The 25,075-nt window shown below is 39.4% G+C and overlaps 1 protein-coding gene across 2 annotated transcripts; it reads right to left on the reverse strand.

Moving 5' to 3' along the window:
• Nucleotides 1-198: 198 nt before the first annotated feature.
• On the reverse strand, nucleotides 199-24,264 carry araf (A-Raf proto-oncogene, serine/threonine kinase). 2 transcript variants are annotated; one of them, XM_049578794.1, is made up of 16 exons: nucleotides 24,145-24,264; nucleotides 22,338-22,552; nucleotides 21,265-21,368; nucleotides 18,829-18,931; nucleotides 18,488-18,642; nucleotides 17,557-17,655; nucleotides 17,318-17,456; nucleotides 16,877-16,904; nucleotides 16,633-16,763; nucleotides 16,114-16,316; nucleotides 14,575-14,751; nucleotides 14,033-14,079; nucleotides 13,345-13,463; nucleotides 12,544-12,675; nucleotides 10,901-11,035; nucleotides 199-8,327 (listed from the first exon to the last, which is right to left on the reverse strand). In XM_049578794.1, exons 2-16 carry the CDS (start codon nucleotides 22,446-22,448, stop codon nucleotides 8,187-8,189), a joined length of 1,824 nt encoding a protein of 607 aa, XP_049434751.1. In that variant the 5' UTR covers nucleotides 22,449-22,552; nucleotides 24,145-24,264; the 3' UTR covers nucleotides 199-8,186. The 2 variants fall into 2 exon arrangements, with proteins under 2 accessions (XP_049434751.1, XP_049434750.1); XM_049578793.1 differs by lacking the exon at nucleotides 24,145-24,264 and adding an exon at nucleotides 23,478-23,933.
• Nucleotides 24,265-25,075: the final 811 nt, after the last annotated feature.

The following is a 25,075-nucleotide window of genomic DNA, read 5'->3' on the forward strand; positions in this document are numbered from 1 at the left end:
AAACTGACAGTCTGACACTTTTTCTCTATATCTCATCATTTAAAAGACTGGGAAAAAGCCCTCAATTTAAGTGTTTAAGAATTCCAATTTATGATGAACTTTGAAAATTTTGTCCACAAATCGTCACAAATTATTTCCTCGTGTAATAAAAAGTGCAATGAAGCAAAAAGATTAAACAAAAAGTTGAAAACAAGTGGGTAACAGATGAATGTATTTATTTAAAGAATAAATCCTGCATCAATATTTTAAGACAAAAAAACCCTAAAAAAATACTAAGATTTCCTTTACACTTATAATAATTTTGTTCTTTTTGAAACCATCACACAAAAAATAGACAAATACGATTTTTGTAATTAAAAAATGTAACTGTACACAGCAGAATATACCATTTATTGCAAACTGAACACCCCTGACACCTCAGAAACTATAAACACAAGTATTGCAATTCACCTAGAGATATGAAAAGACAAAACAAAACTACTCTGATACAGCTCTCTCATCTTCTTCTTCTCTGAAACACACAGCTGTGGTAAGTCTGGATTTCCCCCCTCCAGTGCTGCCCCTCCAATTCTCCAAAAGCATCACAGTATCTTGAATGTGTCATGAGACCTTTCAGGTCTATTTGAATGGATTTCCAGTAACTGTGGCACTTGTTCCCTCCTCCTTCAGGAGATAAACTCAGTCCTCTTTGGGAGACACCACACTCACACAAACTGAACTAACATAATTCAGTATCCTTAGTGAACGGGAAAATAATGAGTCCTCCACTACAGCCAGTCTCTCAGAGAGGCGATGCACTTATGACACTGATTCACAAGAAACCTGGTCCAACGTTACATTATGGAAATTTTAAAAAGACATTCTGTCCTGGCTCTGCTGAAAGATTATAAAAAGCATCTCACATGGAAAAGGTGGGTTTCTGTCATCCAGCAGCCTCAGGCCATTCAAATACTCATAAGCTACACTTAAATATCACAGGATAGGCTCAAGTTTAAAACACAGCCCACCATATAACAAGTTTCTTTTACAGTATTTTGAGTGTTACCGTTAAAAGGATAGCTCAGATTTTTCAAGTGGGGTAGTACGGGGTACTTACACATAGTTAGTGCAATACCTACAGTAGATGCCAGTGGACATGCCCCCAGTTTGGAAAAGTAGGCTGGAGCCCAACATGGAAGGTTAGTAATGCAATGCTGTGGAAGGACATCAGCAAGAAAACGTATTTAAAAAAACAGACCCACCTGAAAAAAATCAGTATCATTTAAGTGTATGCTATATTGACAGCATTTTCACTGCTTTACCTTTCCATCAGCCTATTCCAGTGGCTTTAGTTATCCATCTATGCTCTTGTCAAAGCCACTGGACGCCATTGACAAAAATAGTAATTTTAGCCTACTGAACACAAGAGCTGCTGATCTGCTGCTTCTTCGATTAGTTAGTTAATTCTATTGTGTGACTTTCATCTGAACTTAGCCTTTTAAATGCCAAAGCCACACAATAACAAATAACAGAATAAGTGTTCAAGGTAGCAATAGATCAGCAGCTCCTGTTTCAGCAATGTTAAATCACAGTTTTTTCCTCAATGGAGTCTGGCTTGAAAGAGAACAATATTAACAGCTCCATTTTCCCATCGAATATCACTATCTGACATCAAGGTGAAGCAGTAAAATACTGTCAATATATCATACACTCACACTGATTTTTTTTAGGTGGCTAAAATACATTTTGTTGCTGACCCATCCACAGCAGTAGATTGCCTTGTTCTCATGTCAGACTCCAACCTGGGGTTGTGCTGACTGACATCTACTGCATGTAATATACGGTCTATGGATAAGTACCCCATTCAACCCCACTTAAAAAATTCTGAACTATCTTTTAACATTTGCCATCGTAGTGAAACCCTATGAACAAAATGTTTCTTAAAAGTTTGATATCTTGTTTTTGCTCAAGATATTAAAAGACAAACCACTATAAATGCCCCTACAGGAGACAGTATCAGAATAAGTCATTTGGAGGGGCAGACAGTACCGTGCCGAAAAGAACATTCTTGCTAGAGAGAGCGGCTGGCGATGATGTGAATGTTGCAAAGAGTGATGTCTCTGTAAACATTTTATCAGACTCAAAGAGCCGCAAAGACATCAATAAATAAGAGAAAGACAGAAAGTCTTTCCCAACCCTGGTTCACAGATCCCCACCCCGACCCGCTGGTACAATATAACTGGAATGAGTAAGAAAAGTAAGGGTACCCAGCCCCTTTCACAACAGTAAAATATCACTGTCTACGTCCCATCTGCTGTCAGTTCATTAACTGACACATACAATACACACAGAAGCAAGGCCAGTTCACAGAACACCACCTAAAACATCATCCTCACAGCTGCTGGTAGTCCATTTACACTCTAGTGTGACGTTAAAAACCATATGACTTGTTAGTATCGTAACACTGACACTTCCAAGACTACCAATTTTGCCAATAAGCAGTGACCAGTCGCAACCACTGCTGAAAGGAATGGAACAGACAACCAACAGTCATACTGAGAGAGAAAAACCCGACAGATCAGGCCAGGGAAAGTAGCACTTTTGCCGTGCATTAGCCTACAATTACTTGTTGGAACAGGATGATACCAGTGACTTTAAGGATAGGTCAGGATTTTCTCAAGTCTCTTACTATAATTCTCACATGCCATATGAAAGACTTAGTTATTGCTGTGGTCATTCCCCCTCTCCATACTGGCTGTGATGTGGTATCTTCTTAGTGCAACTACAGTTAGAAACAGGACAAAGTCCACAGTTCTTCTTTGCTAAAATACCTTATAAACTTGAAGTCGGGGTAAAATAAAATGTGTGTTTAGAAGTGTGTGTGTGTGTGTGTGTGTGTGTGTGTGTGTTTAGAAGTGTTTAAAAAGCTTGCTTGATGACACAATGGAGCTATTTAAGAACTATAGACATTGAGTTTTGTTGTTTGAAAAAATGAATCAAAATGACCATTCTGCTGCAGACTGAAAAGAACAAGGTTCATTTTCAGGCAGGTCAGTTTCCTCTGGCTCTGAATTTGATTCTGGTTCAAACATGTCTGGCTGTACGTATCCAACAAAGCTGTTACATGGAGCATACATTATGTTTCTTTAAATCAAAGCTAATATGAAGCTTTAGCTATCTGAAAAACAAATCGAGAGGTCAAGTGGGCATATTTGTTTTGGCAGTCCTATGTAGTTTTTATTGTTTTGTCCTCCTATCAGAAACTACCCCTCAAGCACTGCTCAGCAATGAAACACTATTCATACAAATACATGGAGGGAATGTGATAGTAAAAAGTCTGTGACTTTTAAGATAAAGTCTTCTTTAGCCCAGTTCAGACCAAACATTCGCAACAAGATGCAACTTTTAGAACATTGCTGAGAAAAGTTCCAGCTGTGTAAACTGGCCGGTCTGAGCTCGACTCAAGCTGGCTGATGGTGTCACCAGCAACTCAGGTGGTCAAATGGCTGGCAGGTGGTTGAGAACATAAGGCTGGTCACCTATTTCAACAGCTGGTGGGCTTGTAGTGAAGTCCGCTAGTCAAGTCAAAATGACTGCAGACATCATCTTCGTCTCCCTGCCGAGCCCCTGTGTCAGTGGTCATGGTGTGCTGTGTCAGATGGTGGATCGCTGCTGCTGCTCGCTTTATATACTTACACCAATTTACTGCAATTTGAGCTGCACTCGCTGCGTGGTTCAGGGCACCCAGCGCGGTGGCAGCTGCCCAAAGAATGGATTTCAGAGTGCAGCAGTGCTATTGTCCTGTTGTGTCTGAAAGGGTCAATATACTGTCAACTGTCTAGTATGAGGAGGAGCAAAGGGTCCTGTAAACTAACTAAAACTACATAGTTGATCTGTTATACAAGTTATTAAAGTTTTGTTTAAGTCTGTGTTCAGGCATGTCAATGTCTCAAGAAACTGAATCTTGTAGAGGTGATGGGGGTGAAAAGCCTTGAGGAATGTAGTACTTTCCACTAGTGTCACTGTTGACAGAAGAAGCTTGCAATTCATAGCTCCACATTGGTGTACAGTGCTTTTGCATGGGATTAGATTTATAATCCTCAAAAGGTCTCAGCCTGTCCCAAAAGAAGAAGACTCCTACTAATATCTCCCTGTGATGAGTTAAATCCCATGATGCATTTTGTTCTGAACAGGAGCAGTGTTTCATGAAGGACTACTTTCCTGTCAATGAGGCAATGGTCATCATCAAACAATTTTAGGAGCACTGTGATGTTAGCTGGGGCTCCTTAGGCCTTCTGACATCGAAAACACTACAGCCATGACAGAAAACACAGCACACCATTACAAATCCACCATCATTACTGAGGAAGTTCTTTATGCAGCTGGAGCCATTATTTTAAAGGAATAATTCACTGCCAATGATCAGTTGTGCATTAATTACTCAACCCCTGTTAGGTTGAATTTCTGAAGGAAACTTTGTTTTTCTCACATGCCTACACAGTGAGTGAAGAGAAAAATTCTTGTTGGAATGAGAGCATAGGGGTGGCTTTTAACTGCTAAGCTGTATCAAAATATCCATTTATAAACAGTGGAGGCATTAATTCAACAAAACATGGGGTGAATAACTGATATACAAATGATCATTTTGGGGGCTAAAGTATTCTTGTAACAACATCTAATCGTTACGCAAGGCAGCTTGTTTTATGCGTTGGAAACATCAATTGGAAACTGACTGCATCATGAAGCAGTATACACCTGAGCACTGAATGTTGTCTGTGACAGTATCCTGACATGTCTGCCCCACTGAGTCTATTTACTACATTAGTCATTAGACACAGCAACTGGTTACAGGCCTAACCCAGAGATCGCACTGTGAGCAACATGATCAACAAGTCAAGGTTTGGTTCATTCATTCCTCTCCAGAAGTGAGAGCAGGGGAAGGCCACCAGCATTCACAAAGAAAAGCTTGGCCATGAAACACTCTGCGGGAATGTGGGAATTGTACTGTTCATAAAATCCACTTGGCCACTTTCTATCCCAGTGTACACTGCACAGGGTAGCTACTTGATTACAGTGTTACAAAGTGTTTGCAAATGGCCTCTAGTGCACATTAATTACTTAAGCTCTACATATTTATTAATATTTAATTAATAATTTTGTTTTTTTGAGAATCTCACAAAATCTACATCACATCACTGTGCCATCCTGGCCATCAACAGATTTCTATGCACCCTCATTTACAAATCTAATTTAGCTCCTTAAACAGCCCTGTCTACAAAATTACAAAATGACTTTGATGTTGACAGTCAGTATGTTTACATGACATTAGAGAAAATCAATTTATTGTGTTAGTCCGAATAAAACTGGACTTTTAAAATACATGTTAACATATTAGTCCAACTGAAATTGTACTAAATCGAATTTCTCAAAGTCAGACTAACAAATCCAGACAGTGTGACTGGGAGTATAATTACTCCTGCATGTACACAGTCAATCAAACCCAAACTGGCCTAGGTGCTCTGCGCATGCTTCACAGTTTCTGGCTTTGACCTGGAAGTCAAACAGCATTAAATGGGTAACAGAAGAAGAAGCAGGTAACATGGCGAAATCTACATCCAGCGTGCATCTCATCTGTACAAAAAGTAAAAGTGTACAGCACGTACGAAATGTACAAAGCTGTTAGTACCAGTTTGCTGCTAGCTAACCATAGCTCACGTTTGTTGATTGATGGGTCTGTGATGTAACAGGTCAACCGAAAAAAGGTCCGATACTAACAAGGCATTTCACCACCCATCCTATCAGAGAAGAACATATTTCGGTCATTAAATCAATTCCCCTCCTGTGCTTGTGTACTGGGACAAGGACAGTAGTCCAATTAAATGGCCAAGTCGAGCTATGAGCTTGAGCTTGAATTGTGCATGTAAACGTATTGAGTTATAGCCAGTCACCTCCAACTGTTGTTTGAAAGACAAAGACGGCATGAAAGTCAAACAAACAAAGATCTAAACTTTGGTCCATTAATGCTACTCACTTATCAGCTAGCTACATGAACAATGGGATGATGCATAATTTGCTCATTTAAACTGTAAGGACTCATTCTTCAAACCAAGTCCTTGCCCACTCATCTACAGTATCTAAAGCTCCTTTATTAACAGTGGAATCGAGAGCGATCAGACAATTATGATGCTTTTCTGACACAAAAAATCCAAAAATCTATAGGTGAAAATAAGCATGATTTGAGCTTCTTTCAAGCCGTCTTTTTCATTGTCACTGTGTGTGTGTATAATGGATAACAACACAAGCGCCTTCGAGGACAGACTGTTCTAAAAAGGTGCATCGTCACCCTAATCCATTCGACGTTATACGGTCGAGTTTATATGGAGCACACTGAATCCTCAATTATTTGCAGGAAATTAATTCCACTTCTCACACCTTCTGCAGTGCATCCAAATCGGTATGACTCATTTAACCAAGTAACTCACAGTGTTACGACCAGTATGTGTGTGGGCATGTATGTGTGAGGTGTCAACCAATGGCTAATCTACACTGCAAAAGACCTGTTGCAGCTATGAACAATGAAGGTGCACTCCGGTCCAAGCCTGTCTCATTTCTGAGGTGTAGAAAAAATATGAATAGAAAACACTAAAAGTAGCAGCAATACAACTAACCAGTTACATTAAGAATGGAACTTACAATGGTCTGTCAATTCCTCATGAAGATAAAATTGACAAAAGAAAACAGGTAAAAGCTGTCTTATTTGCAGTCCTGTGATCTGGGGTGTGATGACACTGATGAAACTAGAGAAAAGAATCAGCGGAACAAAAAGACTTGGTACCTCCTTGAATTTTAAGGTGTGCTCTGCACAAACACGTAAATATGTTTTTCCGACACTGTGTATGAGGGGCAGACCAAAACAGTGAGCTAATTTTACAAGGTTTAAATGTTGCAGTTAAAGAGGATGTGTAGAATTGACCAACACTGTGCTATCAGTCTATTTAAAGCCCCAAACCACAACCGTCTTAATACAGTAGTTTTATCTGCATAAGAATTGATTAATATTCTGCCCTGTGATTTGGGCTCGGAAATGTTCAATATCATAACAACAAATTGTCAGACAAACCTTTCTGTATCAACTACTAAAATATTGGTCCAAACAATTTAAGCTGAAAGAGATCTAATGGCCTGTTGATGTACTTTTTCCAAACTGTAATGTTTAAGACTCCTTTAAGACAGGAATATGTGAATTCAAATGCATATGCATATCTCTAAAAAAATATAATTATTTGAACTACAGTCATTTCGGCCAGGTGCTGCTGTGTTAACCGTTCAACCTCCACATATCAAATGCTTTTTAGAGTTTAACTTTTTTTTTAGTCCATCAATAATGTAACATAATGGTAACATGGGTCCAAGGTGAACTTAATGATTTGAGTGCAGCTATCCAAATCAGATAAATTATTCTGAGGTCATACTAAGTTGCAAAAATCCACCACTTCTGTTTTCAAGCCCGTCACTGCTTTCTGTATGTGCAGAGACACTTTTTACCAAGGTAACTAAGCATTGAGTCTGCTTTCAAATCACTAGCTTCACATCTCAGATCTCCCATCGCATTAGACTGAAAGGGGCGCATGACAACAGAGCATTTGAAATATGTGAGCTGATCAGGTGACTTGAACCAGCAGCTCTGGCACTGGACTGTTGACCTGATTTAAATGTTTTGGCTATAATCACAGTGCTCCTCAAAGGTCTGAGTAAGACTAATTTATTCCTGAAAATGGGCACACACTTTTGCAGGGTTGGTGCCAAACTGTCTTTACCTTTTATGAAAACCAACTAAAAATGCTTCCTAGTAGGTCAGAATATGTAATTCACCTTAACCAGTTTGATGACTTTCGCAAACGGACTGATCAGAGGCATTTTAACATCCTTCTAGATACAGTAGATAATTACATCCCTTAATGAGCAGATCTTTGTCATGTTATAAAAGAACAGAAGATTCACCATCAGACTAAAAGTGTTACGGTTATTTCTGCAGTTACTGAGTTTTGCGCTGAGTGCTGCAGCTCCGGGGCTCTGCAGGGGCAGGAAGTGAGTTGGGGGTTGTGGTCTGTCAGGACAGTCAGCCTGTGGCCTCTCTGAGACACCCAAATGCCTCACACTGTGATGGTTTTAGACAGGTGACTTCTCTGCCCCATACTGTGGGGAGCTTAGAGGGGCACCAGCCTGGTGGTGTGGAACAGAAGGGGATTCAGGTCCTCAGCGTGGACGGCCCGATGGAGCGACGGCTCTGAGCGACTCCTCTCGATTTTTGGCAGCAGGTCTTGAACCTGCTCAATTGCTACCAGGATCTGATGAAAGGAAAACAAATACAAAACCTGAATAATCACTTCATGGTTGTGTGCCTCTTTCTTACATTGCACTTCAAGTTTACATCCATGTCTGTGAAAACATGAATGCTTCACACACATCTTCCCCCTGACAGTACAGAAGATCTATACAATCAGCACAGTTTCAGTGTCACGGTGACCTTGACCTTTGACAACCAAATTCTTATCAGCACTTCACTGAGTCCAAGTGGACGTTGGTACCAAATTTGAAGAAATTCCCTCAAGGCGTTATATCGTGTTCACAAAGATGTAGCAGTTACCAGCAGCCAAAAGTGTCTGCAAATTGCGAAAAACAATGAGGTCTGGGAGCTCCATACACTCTGAGGAGAGGCCGAGACTTAAAAGAGATGGTAGATGATTGTTACTGACATTTTATGCCATTGTTACTGTTTAGAAAGCACTGCCAACGCATAAGTTATATGACCCATTTTATGCCATTGTTACTGTTTAGAAAGCACTGCCAACGCATAAGTTATATGACACATTTTATGCCATTGTTACTGTTTAGAAAGCACTGCCAACGCATAAGTTATATGACCCATTTTATGCCATTGTTACTGTTTAGAAAGCACTGCCAACGCATAAGTTATATGACACACTAAAGGCAGACACATGCCCATTATGCCTCTTGCTTTTGTGATGCGGTCATGTAATCTGAAATCACAAACTGGAGCAGCATGATGCTGCCATTGTTTAGTTCTGTGTCAAACTGCAAAGGCAGCATAAAGAAGGGACTCCATAGTGGCCGTATCCACCTTATTTTCAAACACGGAAGTAAATAGTGATCAGCTTCCGTGTTTTTGTGCGTGACTTCCGGTCAGCCGCTTTCCCTTTCCAGAGCTAACGGTGCAAGCTAATTTTTTTCAATTTTCAATTGTTTATGTTAGTCAATCAGTCAGTTAGTTAGTTAGTCTGTGTATTTTATATAGATAACTGCACCCGCGTTTCTGTTATCTGGTAATTGCCGGTAAAAATAATTACCTCTAAAGGCGAATAAATCGCATGTCAATCAAAAACTATGAACCAAAACAGCACAATCTATCCCAAGTGAGACAAACTGCTTGATCCCCGTCTCCAGTGTACCAGCAGAGAACCTGCAGAACCGAATCAGCAAAAAACACACCGAGCTACACAGCCTCTCTACCTGAGCAGCTGAAGCTGCGGCTCGCACCCTCGGCGCACAGATGGTGCTTCTGCATGCCAGCCAAACAGCCAAACATGCGCAACTGTGAGAAATAAATGTGTGAGGTGTACGCTGCTTTTCTATCTTTTTTTATTTTCTTTCTTTCTTTCTGTCAGCGACATACACTCCTAACACAGGACGGGTTGTTTTAATTGACTGAGTTGATCATTAAGCCATAGTGATGCGCGGATCGGCTCTGATAGCACCTGAATCAGCATGTACGCATCAACCATCCAGCCGTTACAACATGATTGAGCTAGCAAAGCAGTTTTGTGTTGCTATGTGTGGTATTTATTCAGTTTTGGTAAATCTCGATGTCTAGAAAGCATCAGTGGCTGCAGCTGACAGGGACAGCTAACGTTAACACTAGCAGCAATGCTAACATCAGGACATCATCTGTTAAAAGCCTCCCGTTGTCAGATACGACATAAAACTACTCCAATTAGCTCAATCATGTTGTAACTAAGACATCCGCTGGAAAAAATACTTTTTCACGGACCATTTATTGAGTTATTACAGACACCACTAATGGCTAACAGCTAACGGTTAGCCCACCTAATCTATGATAACCATGTCATTAATTACAAAACGTGCACATAGAAATAGTAATGTTTGTTCAATCATTGTGTTTATAGACTTTACAAAACTAAACTCAACAAGGTAAACAACAGGGCGATTCCCATTTACACAGTGGTCAAGAGTGCTGGACCGGAAGTGTTGCACAAAAAATGGGAAGCTGGCTGTGTTCTGTTTTGCCTCCATGTTTCCGTGAAAAATAAGGTGAATAGCGCACTCTCTCTGTAAAAAGGGCTGTTGAGTAAAGTGAAGTTGACCTTTGACCTACTGGATATAAAATGTCATCACTTCAGCATTTCATTGTCTTCTATTCTATTGTGAGGTCACAGTGACCTTTAACCACCAAAAACTAATCAGTTCATCATTAAGTTAAAGTGGACGTTTGTGCCAAATCTGAGGAAATTCTCTCAAGGGGTTCCTGAAATAGCATTCAGAAGAATGGGATGGATGGATGGATGGATGGATGGATGGATGGATAGATAACCCAAAAGGATAATGCCTTTGGCTGCAGCCGTCACGGAGGCATTAAAAAAAAGCTAACTGCATTCCTGTTGCTCAAACGCAATTGGTCAATAGTACTTGGACTACAAACAGAGAGCAGAACACTTTCTGATACCAAAATCTTGTCCCACAGATTCTACATACATATGAAGATATGTCTTTACAGAAATTAGTTTTTACTAGATGATGACAATACAGGTTTTTGTGCTTAGTTGAACTTCTGCTAGTTTTGTGTGATGCCTTTTGGTATATGCGCAACATATTCACTACTCACCTGGGGAAACAGGGGCCTCTCGTCACGTTTGAACTTCAGGCAGTCAATGATAAGCCTTTTCATTGACTTGGGTGAGGTACTATACAGCTTACTGAGGTCTGGAGACAAGTAACCACGTCCAACCATAAAGATTATCTGAGAAAGACAACAGAGGGTAAACTGTTGCAGAAGTCTGACTGATCTATTCATGTAGGGGAACTTCAATTTAAACTGTAGTTAAAAAAAAAAAAAAGAAAAAAAAGAAAAGAAAAAGGAATTCCAATGTCTGCCAACAGGTTTTTAAAGTCTTCACTTGATTCAGCTGGCGAATGTGAGAAACCCACTGAATATGGTGATATATGCCTATCCATCCATTGGTCAGTTAGAGGAACCCTTTGGTCCAAAGTGAATAACTTTGACATTTTTTGGATGGACTGCCATGACGTTTGGTGTAGACATTAATGGTTCACAGTGCTGACTTTCTATTAGACTTGCACCGATTAATCGGCAGTGCTTGGAATCGGGCAGTTTTTCACGTGATCGGCTGTGATTGGCCGTGACCTGTGACCGGCCAGTCAGTCTAAGATATGCCGATTTAAAACGCCGGTCAAATTTCAGCCGCGCCCCATGATTGACATCATGTAACATCAGCAGCGCGAGCACACACACATGTGCAACTCACAGCTTGGGCGATGTGAGGAAGTGAAACATGGGCCGCTTCTCACCTTAATCATTCACGCACACACATCAAAAGGAGAAAGCTGTTAATTGTCCATGTTAAACTTAACTGTGGTGCTCTCACTGCTGCACCATGCCGCTTGAAACTGACGAGGCGCGTGTCCGCATGCCGAAGATGCGCGTGTCCGTGCGTTTACTGGCGGGCGCGCCCCTAACACCTGTGTGAATTTTCCACAGGAGATATTTTTACTTTTTTGTCTATTCAAGAAATTACCCACAAATGCTATACACCAAGAATTATAATTTTATTCATCCATGTTTTTATTTATGTATTCATTTTTTACTCATTTATTTTAATACTGTACCTGAAGTTATATTTGAGCAAAAAGGAAAATGTTTCTTAAAAGGTTAAGAAACATGTCACTGTTTTTGTTTGTTTGAGATGATTATTGAAAAGCTGGTTGTATCTTGGTTAAAATGTTCTAATAAAACAAAGATAGAAAATATTGCAATATCTTGTGTGCTGTAAAGTGGTTTGAAAAAAATGAAATCGGAATTGGCCATCCAAACACTGCAAATCAGAAATTGGTACCAGCCCAAAAAAAAACTGTAATTGGTGCAAGTCTACCTTCTACCTTGTTCCACCAACAGATCACAATTTCACTTGCCCTACACTTGGTTTAAGACAAGATATATAAAGAATGACCAATGAACTAATTCCCACTGAATTTGCTTTAGATATTGACGATATGTAGAAATTAAAGCTAAAATGATTAGAAAACAAATTAATCTGCAGTGATTTTGATAATTTGACATTTCAGTAATTTATGCCTGATTAAAAAGTAGAGCGTGTTCTCAACTGGTATAAACATTAGAGAGGACAATTGTGTTTGGAAAAATGTTCTGTAAGATGAACTTGATTAATCAAATTGTCTTTAGACTACGTCAGTGTTGTGTCACCACAGAAGAAAGTTGCGTTATATCACCTGGTCTCTGTTGTTGATATTGGAGTAAGGCAAGGTCCCTGACATCAGCTCAAACAGCACCACTCCATAGCCATATACATCAGACTGGAATGTATATGGGTTGCTGTCCTGCATTCGGATCACCTCAGGAGCCTCAGGAAAAATACAAGATGAAAATGACAAAAGTAAGCATTTAATTTGCATATTGACCAGCCAAAATATCATGATAAAATTACACTTTTTAGCTTTTATATTTAGCTTTTAATTCAACAATCATATCTTAAATTAAGCAAATATATCTCTGTTAACAAACAGCACTTGTCACACCTACATGTATATATTTAAAACGAATCCTGTATTATAAAAATCAGTTCTATCACATTTACAAGGAAGTTAATATGCAGTAAGGTGCACCAAAATCTAATTAGGTCATCAAATATACAGCGAGACACTGGTTAAAATTCTTATTACATTGGTATTATTATTGTTATATGTTAAACTTTTGTCTGGTTATTATCACCTGATGACATAATGTATGGTACATTGTGGAGAGACATACAGAAAAAGTTTTTTTCTGGGCACCTCAGCAACCAGTCCATGCTCAATATTTTGGTCTGGGCGGGGACTTGAGCTGGCAACCCTCCGGTTCCCAAACCAAGTCCCTACTGCCGCCCCATTGGTACTGCTATTGTCATTTTTTACCCAATACCCAGGCCTTGTCAAAAAGTATTCCTTCATGTTACAGTCTGTAATAATCAGAGACATTTTAGTGGATGCTTCTTCACTGAATCAAAGTAATCACATACAGTTAGAGAGACTTACCATCCACAGAATGGATCCACTGGGCTGTTCTACCTGTTGAGAGCCACTCCACCGAGACTTCACTGTGGCCAGGCCAAAGTCACCAATCTTAACAGTCCAGCCCTCGTGGAGAAAAATATCTAGCAGCAGAACTCAGGAAACATAACAACAACAACATGATTTACAAATTCAACAGTTACCACAACACCTTTAATAAGCAAGAAATTACGAGAAGTTAGGTCTAGAATGGAAAACACACACTGAATACAATTGTGATTCCCATAAAATAGACTTGGCCAAGGGGCAGCTAGCATTCATTTTAATCAACAAAACTCAAATTTTACGTGTTTTCAGATGCAAATGTTTGGGGAAAAGGTCATGTTGTCCTTTGCGCTTAGGATCACTGACCTGCTAAAATGCAGTGTTTTATTCTGCTCACCCATGTAGATGCTAACACCCTGAAAGTCAAAACCTACTAGTCATTCACATAGTAGAGAAAACAATTTCACATCTTACCGTTGTAAAACTCTGAATGTTCTCTACATGTCTACCTATCACAAGGTTATGATTCATGCTTGTGGTTAAACCTTAGTTAGAACGGAACACATCGTTTATATTTGCCAATGTGGTTATTGGTTGCGTCTACATTAGGGTACAAAAACCTGTATGTCTGCATTGTTAAAAGGTAACACCACACAATAAAGGATACTGTTTGATTTCAGATCTCGGTGAATTATGTTCTTCGCATGAAGATAACTGAAAGGGGGGGAAAATCAAAATCATTGATTTCATCTGTGTAAGGGAAAAGGCAGAGCATCAAATTTTGACAAGACTTGTCTCAACTTACTGCATCCTGCACAATAATAGAAAGCTACAATGTTTAGCCATCAACTTTCTCAGAGGCTCTCTTATCGTATTAAGTCTTTACTTTTACCATTACTGCAAAACATGCCTCTTGCAGAATGTCTGGCACTATCAAATCCCACTTTTCACTTATCAGACCACTGCTGAAACAAGTTGAACTACATTTACATTAACTTAATCACATCACAAGTTTATATAAAAAAAAAAAAATCAGTATCTCAAGGAATGATTTCTATCAAAATAACATTCATTCTTACAAAGTGCACAAAGCTGTGTACTGGAAAAAACACTGCATCAAATTGACACTTGATGTCTAGTATTTAAAAAAAAGGGTATCGGTAGTTAGTAAGTGGTAATGGTGAAATGGAATCTAGCTGCAGGTCTTACTCCATGCCCTGTGCTGTCTGTCTGGCCACATCAATGCGACGCATAGTGTCAAACTTGGTTTCTGTGACATGCAGATGGCGGTACAAGCTGCTGCCTTCACACCACTGTGTGATGATGGCAAAGTTGGGCTTAGTCATATAGCCCATGAACAGCAGGATGTTGACATGGCGGGTCTTCCTGCAGAGAAAAGAAATGGTAATAGTGTTAGATATTACATTGTTAGATCAATGATCAGATTTAGATCAAGGTACAGTTTTTGAATTGTTATTATTGAGAGTGACAAATAAATGCAATAAACAAAATGAACTGGTGTTGGCTGAAGTCAAAGTAGTGACCACAGAGTTATTAGAACATTGCACTACATTGATTAAAAGCCTTATTTTAATTAGGCTGCAGCAAAGCCAGGTCAGATATATAAACCCATCTGTTCATAACTGAGTCACTGACATCACTGGCCGTTGCTCTTTCAAAGTGAATAGGTGCAATCAGACCTCAAATCGCTGGTTTACGCAAAGCATAGTTATTGAGGAACATAGGGACGTAAGATACTCAAACTGTAATTTAACTTGTATAAATACTGAGGCTGCATTTGGTAACCAAAACTAGGCATTTCTGCAAGACTGCATTAGTTGACATGTCGAGGATTCATTCCGGAACAATCATGTGCGTTACTCATCACTTATCAGGTGTTTATGCAAACAGAGTTAACGTGTTGCAGAGAAAAAAGTACGACCAGGAATAACAGTTGCAGCTTAGAATACATCTTGGATAGTTGCAGCCTTATAGTGAATGCAGGTTGCAGGCAAACTCAGAGTAGACATTAACAGTGGTGGGAATTATGTGTGTCCACTGCACAATTGTCCTTGTTTAGGAGTTTTTCAGTCAGTAGCTTGACCTGTCAACAGCATTTAGACCTCTCTTGCCAAAAACAATTACTGCCGCATGTTAATCACTGAATAGTCAGATACAGCCTGACTGAAAGCCACAGAGCACTGTAAGCTAATAAGTGGTCCAGTATGTGCATGGACCGTCACTATTTTGTATCAAAAGCACAGGGCTTGCAGCACAAACACACAAACCACCAAAATGAAAAAATTCGCTGCCACGTGTACTATGTTTAATGCAATTCTTTCCTGGTGTGTAAGGTCCCTTTGGTTTTTTACAGCCATGGTGGTATATGGGTTGAGCCATAATGTCTTGCAGGGGCCTTTTTCTGAGATCAGTGGTAATGTGCATGTGTCATGCTACTACAGCACACTTGAAAAAAAAAATATATTATTGGAACCAATACAGAAAATTGCAGATGAATATCCAATATTGAGGAATTATTAATGTACATTTAAACAGCATGTATTTAGACACTACACCTTACAATTTGGCCAAAATTAAGTAGGTTTCAATCTAGCCTTGTTAAAACTGATTTTACTGATCACAAAGGTTTCATTAATGAAAGCCCACTGATGAATAGTGTGAATATATTTTCCTTATTAGAAAACAAAATGCTGAATTTGCCAGTGCCCTTTTCCAAATAAGACTCACCGTAAGACCTGCATTTCATTTTTGAAGGCCTGCAACTGTTCAGGTGTTGGCTCGGTGACTTTAAGGATCTTGATTGCCACGTCTCCGTGCCACTTGCCCTTGAAGACTGTTCCAAAGGAGCCAGCACCTATTCTCTTCTGAATGGTGACTTCTCGAGAGTGGACCTCCCAGTAGTAACTTGAGTCTCTGTAGCCTCCTCGGTGCTGAAATAACATCATTTAAATGTACTGAACTGCTAACTAACACCAAAAGTATATTCCTTTTCATATTTAATTGTTAAAAGTATTTCCTTTTTATACTTTTACTCTATATTTTTATATATTTTATATACTTTGTTATGCACCAATATGCCAAGCCAAATTCCTTGAATGTGAAAACCTACTTGGAAATAAAACCGATTCTGATTCTGATTCTTTACTGGAGGTTTTTTCACAATCAATTTGTTTAGCATTCACAACTAACTCTTTACACTTGTCCAAGACAACCAATGACTTGTGAATAAGGTCAAAGACTACATACCACTTTCTTTTTGTCATCTGATGAGGAGGGCTTGCGCTCCTTGTGCTCTGAGGGAGACTTGGGCGGTCTCCTTCCCGGGGAGCCAAGAGAAGAGGGTGGGCTGGTGGAGGGCTTTGGTGAGGGCTCAGGACCTGCAGGAATGAGGTGAGTACAAGAGAGTATTTCAAAAGAGGAGAGTAACACCAAATGTAAAATGAAAAGTGAATACAAATTCTGAAACAGAGAAGAAGGAAAAAACACATACCCATTGTGTTGTTGAATTTCAGTGCTTCCTAAAAAGGGAGGGGGGACCCAACATTATAAACTCATATTTTATAACTTAACACAAGTAAGCAGAAGCTACTGAGGTCAGTGCTTTTTCGTAACTACTTTATTAGCACTTTCAAAACCTGGACCTAGGTGTGAAACTGCCTTACTGACTTGGTGGGTTATACTGAAAACTGTATCAAAAAGCTATCTCAGCAAAGCTGTTCAAGGTTAACAATTTCTGATGCACCACAGCCAGTTTGCTTTATGTTTACACCACAAAGTGCGATTGTGGTTTTACAGGCAATTATTAATGAAGTTTAACCATTTTGTTACATTGTATGCTTTGAAATATTGAACAGGTACACAGAGTGGATGTAAACAGATCCTTGCAGCAATGGCAACCATTCAATACACTGACCAAGAAGCCAAAACTGACCTCTATGATGCTGGCACCAGCAGGGCCCACTGTGCTGACCATATGAACATTGGGAGTGGAGGTGGAGCGATGCCTCTGGAGAGACTGGCCATCACCACCCGGCATGGGGAAGCGAAAGGTCGGGGACAGGAGGTCCATCCTGTGCGATCAAGTAAAATAGTTACAGCTTATATTTGAATATCAGTATATATACTAAGACTGAACTGTCTTTTGAATATAATCTGTTTATAGGAGCTTACCCAGCAGGCTCTGGGGTTAAGGCTAGGTTGCTCTGTGACGGGGAATTATCTGGCAATAGTATCCGTGGGTACTCATCTGTGCAGGGACTAGGATCACATCTAGACAAAACATAGGACAAAAGGCATAGGACAAGATCAAAAAGACATACTAAAACAACGTGTCAGACAAAGGAACACTCATTAAAAGACTCAGCTCTGGTTATCTGAAATTGAAGCTTTTTCAACCTGGACTCCCTGACTCCCTGATCTGATGAACACTGCTATTCAATGAACTATTCAGGGGCTGGTGTTCATTTCTTTTACAAAAAAGCTGACAAAATAATGTATCGATAACCGTTCTTTCAATAACTAAGAAGATTTTGACGTGATGAAAGTGATATTGGCAAACAGAAACACTCATTACATCTCCTCATGATATCACAGATTTAAAACACAAAAGGGATGCAAAAATTTTTGGTGACATAAAAGACAAGCTGATGTGACAGCAAGAATCAACCTTACAGACATTTTTGTTCATCAGTGGCTCCTTTTCATTGGATAACGGCTGCATGTTTCACTAAACAATTGCACCTAAACTCTCTGTATTGGAGCACCTGCAGCATGGACAATGCTGGGGAAAGTTTTTTTCTTTCTTTACAGAGTGCATAATAATCTTGCCTTTATATCTGGTCCCACATACTCCTGTTTCTGAATATGAGTGTTAATTCTTGACCTCAGAAACACTTTTACTATAAAAATAAACAACAAAATACAGAGAGTCTAACTAAGCTGGGGAAGACAGTGAAATGAGATTTAAAGCTCCTGAAAAAGCTAGTATATGAAGTTCAACTGACAATTTAACTGAAAAGAGTTAACGTGTTACTATTATTGTTGTTGTTGTTATCATCATCATCATCATCAATGTATACTGAGCATTTTTTCTCCAACTCACCGTTTGCTCACAGTGTCCATGTCCACACACACAGTAGGGACCTTGCTACTGCAATGCTGGTGAAATTTGTAGCCACATGTCTGACATCTGAAGCCGTTAAAGAGAAACTTGTGGCAAAAATCACAGTAAGCCAGCTTGAAGAAGGTTTTCCGTACCTACACAAATAAAGAAGCCATAATATTAATTTTTACACCAACGATGTTGACGAAACATTTGGGCATAAAATGACTATTAACTCAAATATCAAATGAAATGCCAACCAAGTCAGTTCCGAATAGGTTGAGACTCTGTAAATATAGGGAATGTCAGAAGAGTCACAAACGTGTTTGCCAGCTACTTACAAAGTTGTGCATGGTAAGGGGAATATCATCCAGGACCTCGACTAAAAGCTCCTCTCCAACCAGTGGAGTGATGTCTGTGTCCCAATCTGTCAGTCTCTTTCGACTGGAGAAGCAAAGTCATAAAATGTGAAAAACAAAACAAAACAAAACAAAAAAACAGTTTGTATTGGTTTAAAACCCACAGATTTCCACACCTGAGGTGGATATTTACACCATTTTAGTGTTTCTCACAATGCAATGGTGTTTAACTGTTAATAACTTATGATGTTGTCATGAAAATTGACCTTCTATGGTCTGTATCAGCTAATACTGCATGATAAACTCATCTATCTTAGAAAATCATCAAAGATGATCACTGGAAGATCACCAATATGTTTTATTATATTAAATAAAACTCTAAAATTTCTTGTGGCCACATCAAATTGTATTCACCTATTGAACTTTCCTCTTCAAATGATATCTGTCTAAATGCTGTAAACATATAAACACTGTGGTGACACTCCGCTGTTGCCATGATTCACTGGTCAAGTCCCATTAATCAGCAGACTCATTTCTAGGCATCAACCTTCATAAAGGTGCTTTGTATTGACCATTCATGGTTGAATGTGGGTGTGTAGAGGGCAGGATATGAGGCTGATTCTCATCCAACAATTCCAAGTTGATTTGGATTTATAAAAGGAAATTGTGCACTGTCAGGTGTACACACAGTTTTATAAAACAGAATATGTTTTGGCATACACCATTTTCTGCTTTTGTTCGCACTTTGTACACTTTTAGCATGGATCCTATGCACTGTTTTATAAATGACACCCCTGGTTTGTTTGTTTTGGAGAGAAGAGATTTCTGTGGATAATTCATCTCCTGATAACAACCTCTTGAACAATGGACAATTAAGGAATTCTAACCAATAGAAATGTCAGACGGATTGCAATCTGTAATCGTCATCACTAGATACCACTAAATCTCCCTAAATCTTACACACCGGACCTTTAAAAATAAAATTCACCACCTTTACACCCACCAAAAAATTTAAACGCAACCCTTTGTTTTTGCTACCATTTTTCACACGTTTAAGTTAAAGATCTACAAATCTTATGCACAAAAAAGGTTTTTTTCTCAAACTGTGGTCACAAAATTGTTAAAACCCATGTCAGTGAGCACTTGTTTCATGCAGTGCGACATCACTTTTACATACAGTTGATCAGGTTGTTGATTATAGCCTGTGGAATGCTGGCTCAATCCTCTTCAATGGCTGTGTGAAGTTTCTGGATACTGGCAGGAATTGGAAAATGCTGTTGTACAAATTGATTTAGAGAATCTCAAAAATGCTCAATGGGTGACATATTTGGTGAGTATGCAGGCGAAGCACATCCAGGAATTGTGTACAGACCCTTGCAATGTGAGGCCGAACATTATCATGCTGCAACATGAGGTCATGGCAGCAGATGAATGGCATGACAACGGGTCTCAGGATCTTGTCATTGGTATCTTAGTGCATTCAGACTGTAATTAATAAAATGCACCTGTGTCCATAGCTTATGCCAGTCCATACCATAACCCCACCACCATGGGGCACTCTGTTCACAACACTGGCATTAGCAAACCACCCATTCACACAACACCATACACAGTGTCTGCCATCTGCCCGGGACAGTGTAAACCAAGCTTCATCTGTGAAAAGAACACTTCTCCAGATGCCATCAAAGCCCACACAAGTCAGTTACAACAACAAACTGCTGTCAGGTCAAAGCCCTAATGAGGACCAAAAAGACATGGAAATGACATTCTAGGCATCTTATGGTAGTGAAATAAACATTCAGTTCACAGGCAACAGCTCTAGTGGACATTCCTGCAGTCAGCATGCCAATGGCACGCTCCCTCAAAACATGTAACATGTGTGGCATTGTGATGTGTGATGACACTGCACATTTTAGAGTGGCCTTTTATTGTGACGATCCCAAGGTACACCTGTGCAGTAACGATGCTGTCTAGTCAGCATCCTGATATGCCACATCTGAGGATGGATTATCTTGGAAAAAGAGAAGTGTTCACTAACACAACATTTGCAACCAAAATTTGAGAGAAACACATTGAGTGCATAAAAACTCTTAGATCTCAAACTTAAATCTGTGCAAAATGGAATCAAATTTTAAAAAAGTGGCATTTCAACCTTTGTTCAGTGTTTATGAGACAGGTACTATTGTTTAGCATGTATAATGTCTTAAGCACACAAAATCAGTGTACACTGCAATCCATACTTCAGTCTTGTTACTTCATAAAAATGTCAACAAACCACATTGTACAATATGTAGATCTGAGACTTATGCCAATCCATTTCTGTTGCCTCTTGATCTTTTATGTAGGCCATTAAGGCATGCAACCTGTTATCCCTATACGGTGTTTAAGAACATTAAGCAGTTGAAAATGCATTCTCACCCCTCTAGAAGGCGAAATACAGCACAGCAGTCTTGGCTCAGGCCTCTCACTTTGAGGGCTTTATCTAGACTCTCATAGACAGTCTGTCCTCGGCGAACATTCACCTGAAAACAGAAAACTTACTTTGAACGAATGTGACTTTGAAATGACATCCATTCGTCAGGTATGTACAGGTAACAAGGAAGTACACCAGAAGTACTGATAAGCAAAAATCTCAGCTACACTACAGACTTTGATACTGTGACAGAACTTCTGGCAGACTAGAACTCAGTCCACAGTACAGATCACTTGTTCCCCAAATAATATTGCTGCATTCCTATTTTAACCACAATAAAGATCGTATGACAGCATTGTGGGATGTCATCTAACCACAGCTGCTGGTTCCATGATTATGTTACCGCACAAGATGTCCCAATTATGTGACTTTCTGACATAGTGACACAAAACAAATTTGGTACATAGTGTTGTATGCCTGTTCATTTTATATAAAAAAAAAGCCAAGTAGAGAAACTGGAAGTCTGCAATATTACAGCAAATGTCACAAAACAAACAAAGTTTAACTGAAAGGCATGGATGAAAGGCATGGAAAGTGGACATGTAGGCTATGCAAGACTTGCTGAGCACAGACACATGGCTTGCTGTTTTACAGTTTAAGAGTATAACAATAGGAGCACACTGTCCTCCATTCAATTTTAACTACAATGCACAATCATCGTTATCACTAATGTTCCAATTTAGCACTTGACAGGACAATTAAACAACTATTTTCAGAATATGAAAACAAGACGTGTCTGATAGGAATAATAAATCAAATAAACATCAGTGGCAGGCACCCTCTGTGAAATCTGATACCAACCGTCCACTAGCTTACTCGTCAACTTAGTTTGAAAGGTGTGAGTGATAACACTTACAACCAAAAGTACTGGCATCACTTTCACAGAGGTGGTAATAGTCAGCAATCACTCATTAATCTAGATACAGCATACTTATATTTATATTAGCCATATGTAAAAAATACAATTTTCTGCTGGATTACTGTCTGATAAAGGACAGTACAGAGCCAATCATCTCACCACTGTCCTCTGTTTGTTGGGGAGGTAGACTCGGATGGTGCCCCCACCTCGGGGTACATCCTCCGGACTAGTCTCCCCGGAGGAGGAGTAGGAGGAGGAGGTGGAGGACATGATGAGAGGCAGGAAGAGCTGGGACACGCAGCACTTAGACACCACAACCTCAGGAGAGCTTCATGCACAGTGGGATCCAGAAGAGTTAGCCCTTTATTTGGAGCCTGCAAAAACATGGACATATTTCAGCATGGAGACAATATATCACCTGTGTAAATAAGTGATCTTATTATTGGAAAAAAGGGCATTTTCTGTTCTACATAATGGATATGATGGGTTGCGGGCGTAGATGCCTCTCCTAAGAAATCAGCTGTAAGAATCCAACACAATGCACCCCTGACACTGTACATGAATACAAAACAAAAATAATAAGCAAGAAAATTAGGAATATAATGTCACAAAAGATGTGCAGCCCATGCAAACAAGCAAAGCTGGACAAATCTAACGTTGGGCTATCCATATCCCAAAAAAAAAAAAAAGAGCATGAATCATGACAATTTAGTAGTCACCCAACAATGTTAATTATGCAAATGCTAAATAATAAATAAATACAACTTATGATAAAAACAGTAGAGCACTCCGATTAATGACAGATTTTAATTTCTCCTCGCTGTGGAATTACACAGCATGGAGTACATGGAGGGGGTGAGGACGCAAAACATCTCTAACTTCTCAACACTGCCCTGATTTTGTGGCAAGAAGGCGATGCCAAACTACTAAAAATGCTGACAGCACAGCAAAAACAAGAAACACTAGTGTACCGGATAACAATCAGAACGGACACTTAAAGATCTTTACTTTCTAATGTGATTGAAAATACTATGTTTGTTTGGTGGATACATTCACATAACCCAAATAAACCCTAAAGACTTGTGAAATACTCTCAGTCATTATCACATAAGTAAAAACTCTTGTTGTTGACGAGGAAAACAATTGACTGCCTACGTTTTTCTTAATTAAATCAGGCGATACAGGAGAGAATGGCACAAAAACGGTCTTAATGTTAACGCTACTCCTGAGCAATTTACCAACGCGAACGGCAACGACGTTCACAATTAAGATTACGAAACAGAACAAATATTAACTTACCTTAGATGATGTAACATTAACCAGGCACGTGCCAGCCAGAGCTTTAAATTAATGCAGTAATTAAATGCTGACAGCCAAAGTTGCAAACTTGCTAACAAGCATGCTAACGCTAGCTAACGTTAGCCGTTTAGCTTAGCATGGGATTTGCCTGCGATGCAATGACATTTTGAGTTTTGGGAGGCCATGTTTCTCTCGGGGCGGCAGTTAAACGACTTAAACTAACTTTTAAAGGTGGGTTAATACGAAGTGGATAAAGGGTAAAGTAATGCCAATAAAATGCTAACGATACAAAGTTATCACAGCGTTTGTAAATTCCTCTCAGCTTGATTTGAAGCGGTGCGAGCTAGCTGGCTAAATGCTGACTGGAGTAGGAGAGGAGATTATCTGGCTAACTCTGAAGCTAATTTAGCTGAACGTTACTTTACTGTGTAGGGCTTTTACGCTACCTCTAGCCTGCTAACATTAGCTAATTTGGAGAAGGGGGAGGGGGGTTACCATCTCGTCAGCTTATTGGCTACTTCTGGTGTCTTCCCAAAATACACAGCAGTCTCTTACTCAATTGACATGCCTATAAACAGCAGTTGCCGCTTTACATTTGTCAGCATACCAACAAAACCTCCTTCTGTAAACGTGTTTAATACAGTTTGGTTAAAAGTTATACGCTTACCTGAAGCAGCCATCTTGAATTCTCTCAATCTGAAGTCGGATCTGTCAAGAACTTCGGGGAAAGCGGAAAACCTCTGAAATGCTCCGTCTTCATTGGTTGACTCTCGGAGCTGGGAAAAGCACGCCACACAGGGTAATGCCCAGTGGGTGGCGGCAATTCACTGTCATGTTAGTGCTGCCATTAAATTTAAAAAAAAAAAAAAAAAAAAAAAACTAACTCCTGATGCAACTCAGTATTCTCAGTAGACGTTATGATTACAACAGTGAATATGGTGAATAATCTTAATGACAAATAGGCTAATGACAATATTTTGCTTTACAAAATAAGATTAGATATGCCCTTATTGTATTATTATTATTGTTATTATTATTATTGTTATTGTTATTGTCGAACATTTGTAGAACATAAAAGAACATAGGCCTACAACATCTCTGGAGGATGTTCCTTACATAAAAATACAAGTTAATATAGCCTATTAAAGCCGCAGGCATACACATTTTGACAAAATGGAGCAAAAATATCAAGATCCAAAACAAGGATCATAATTCAAAACACCAAAAGCTGAGAAACAATCAGAGTTGGGTATAACGCCTTACAAAGTAACGCGTTAGAGTACTTTGATTAGTTTTTGCAGTAACGAGTAACCTAAGGCGTTAGTTTGCTGTTTGAGTAATCAAATACTTAAGTACATTTTCAAACAAGACATCAGTTACTTCCGTTACTTTTAGAACGCTGGTCCTTCAGCTCCGAAACAGCAACGGCTGTCGTTTGGTTCTAATAACGGAGATAATGTTAAACCTATCAGTCTGAAAGAAGCCACGGAGCTTGTGGCTCACTACGTGGTCGGAGAAATGCTGCCGTTGTCTACGGTGGAGTCTAAATAGGTGGAGTACATCCCTAGAGGAAATATTAAAACGCTGGGGTGTTGTTG

This window comes from Epinephelus fuscoguttatus, linkage group LG6, assembly GCF_011397635.1.
Source record: "Epinephelus fuscoguttatus linkage group LG6, E.fuscoguttatus.final_Chr_v1".
Lineage (NCBI taxonomy): Eukaryota > Metazoa > Chordata > Actinopteri > Perciformes > Serranidae > Epinephelus > Epinephelus fuscoguttatus.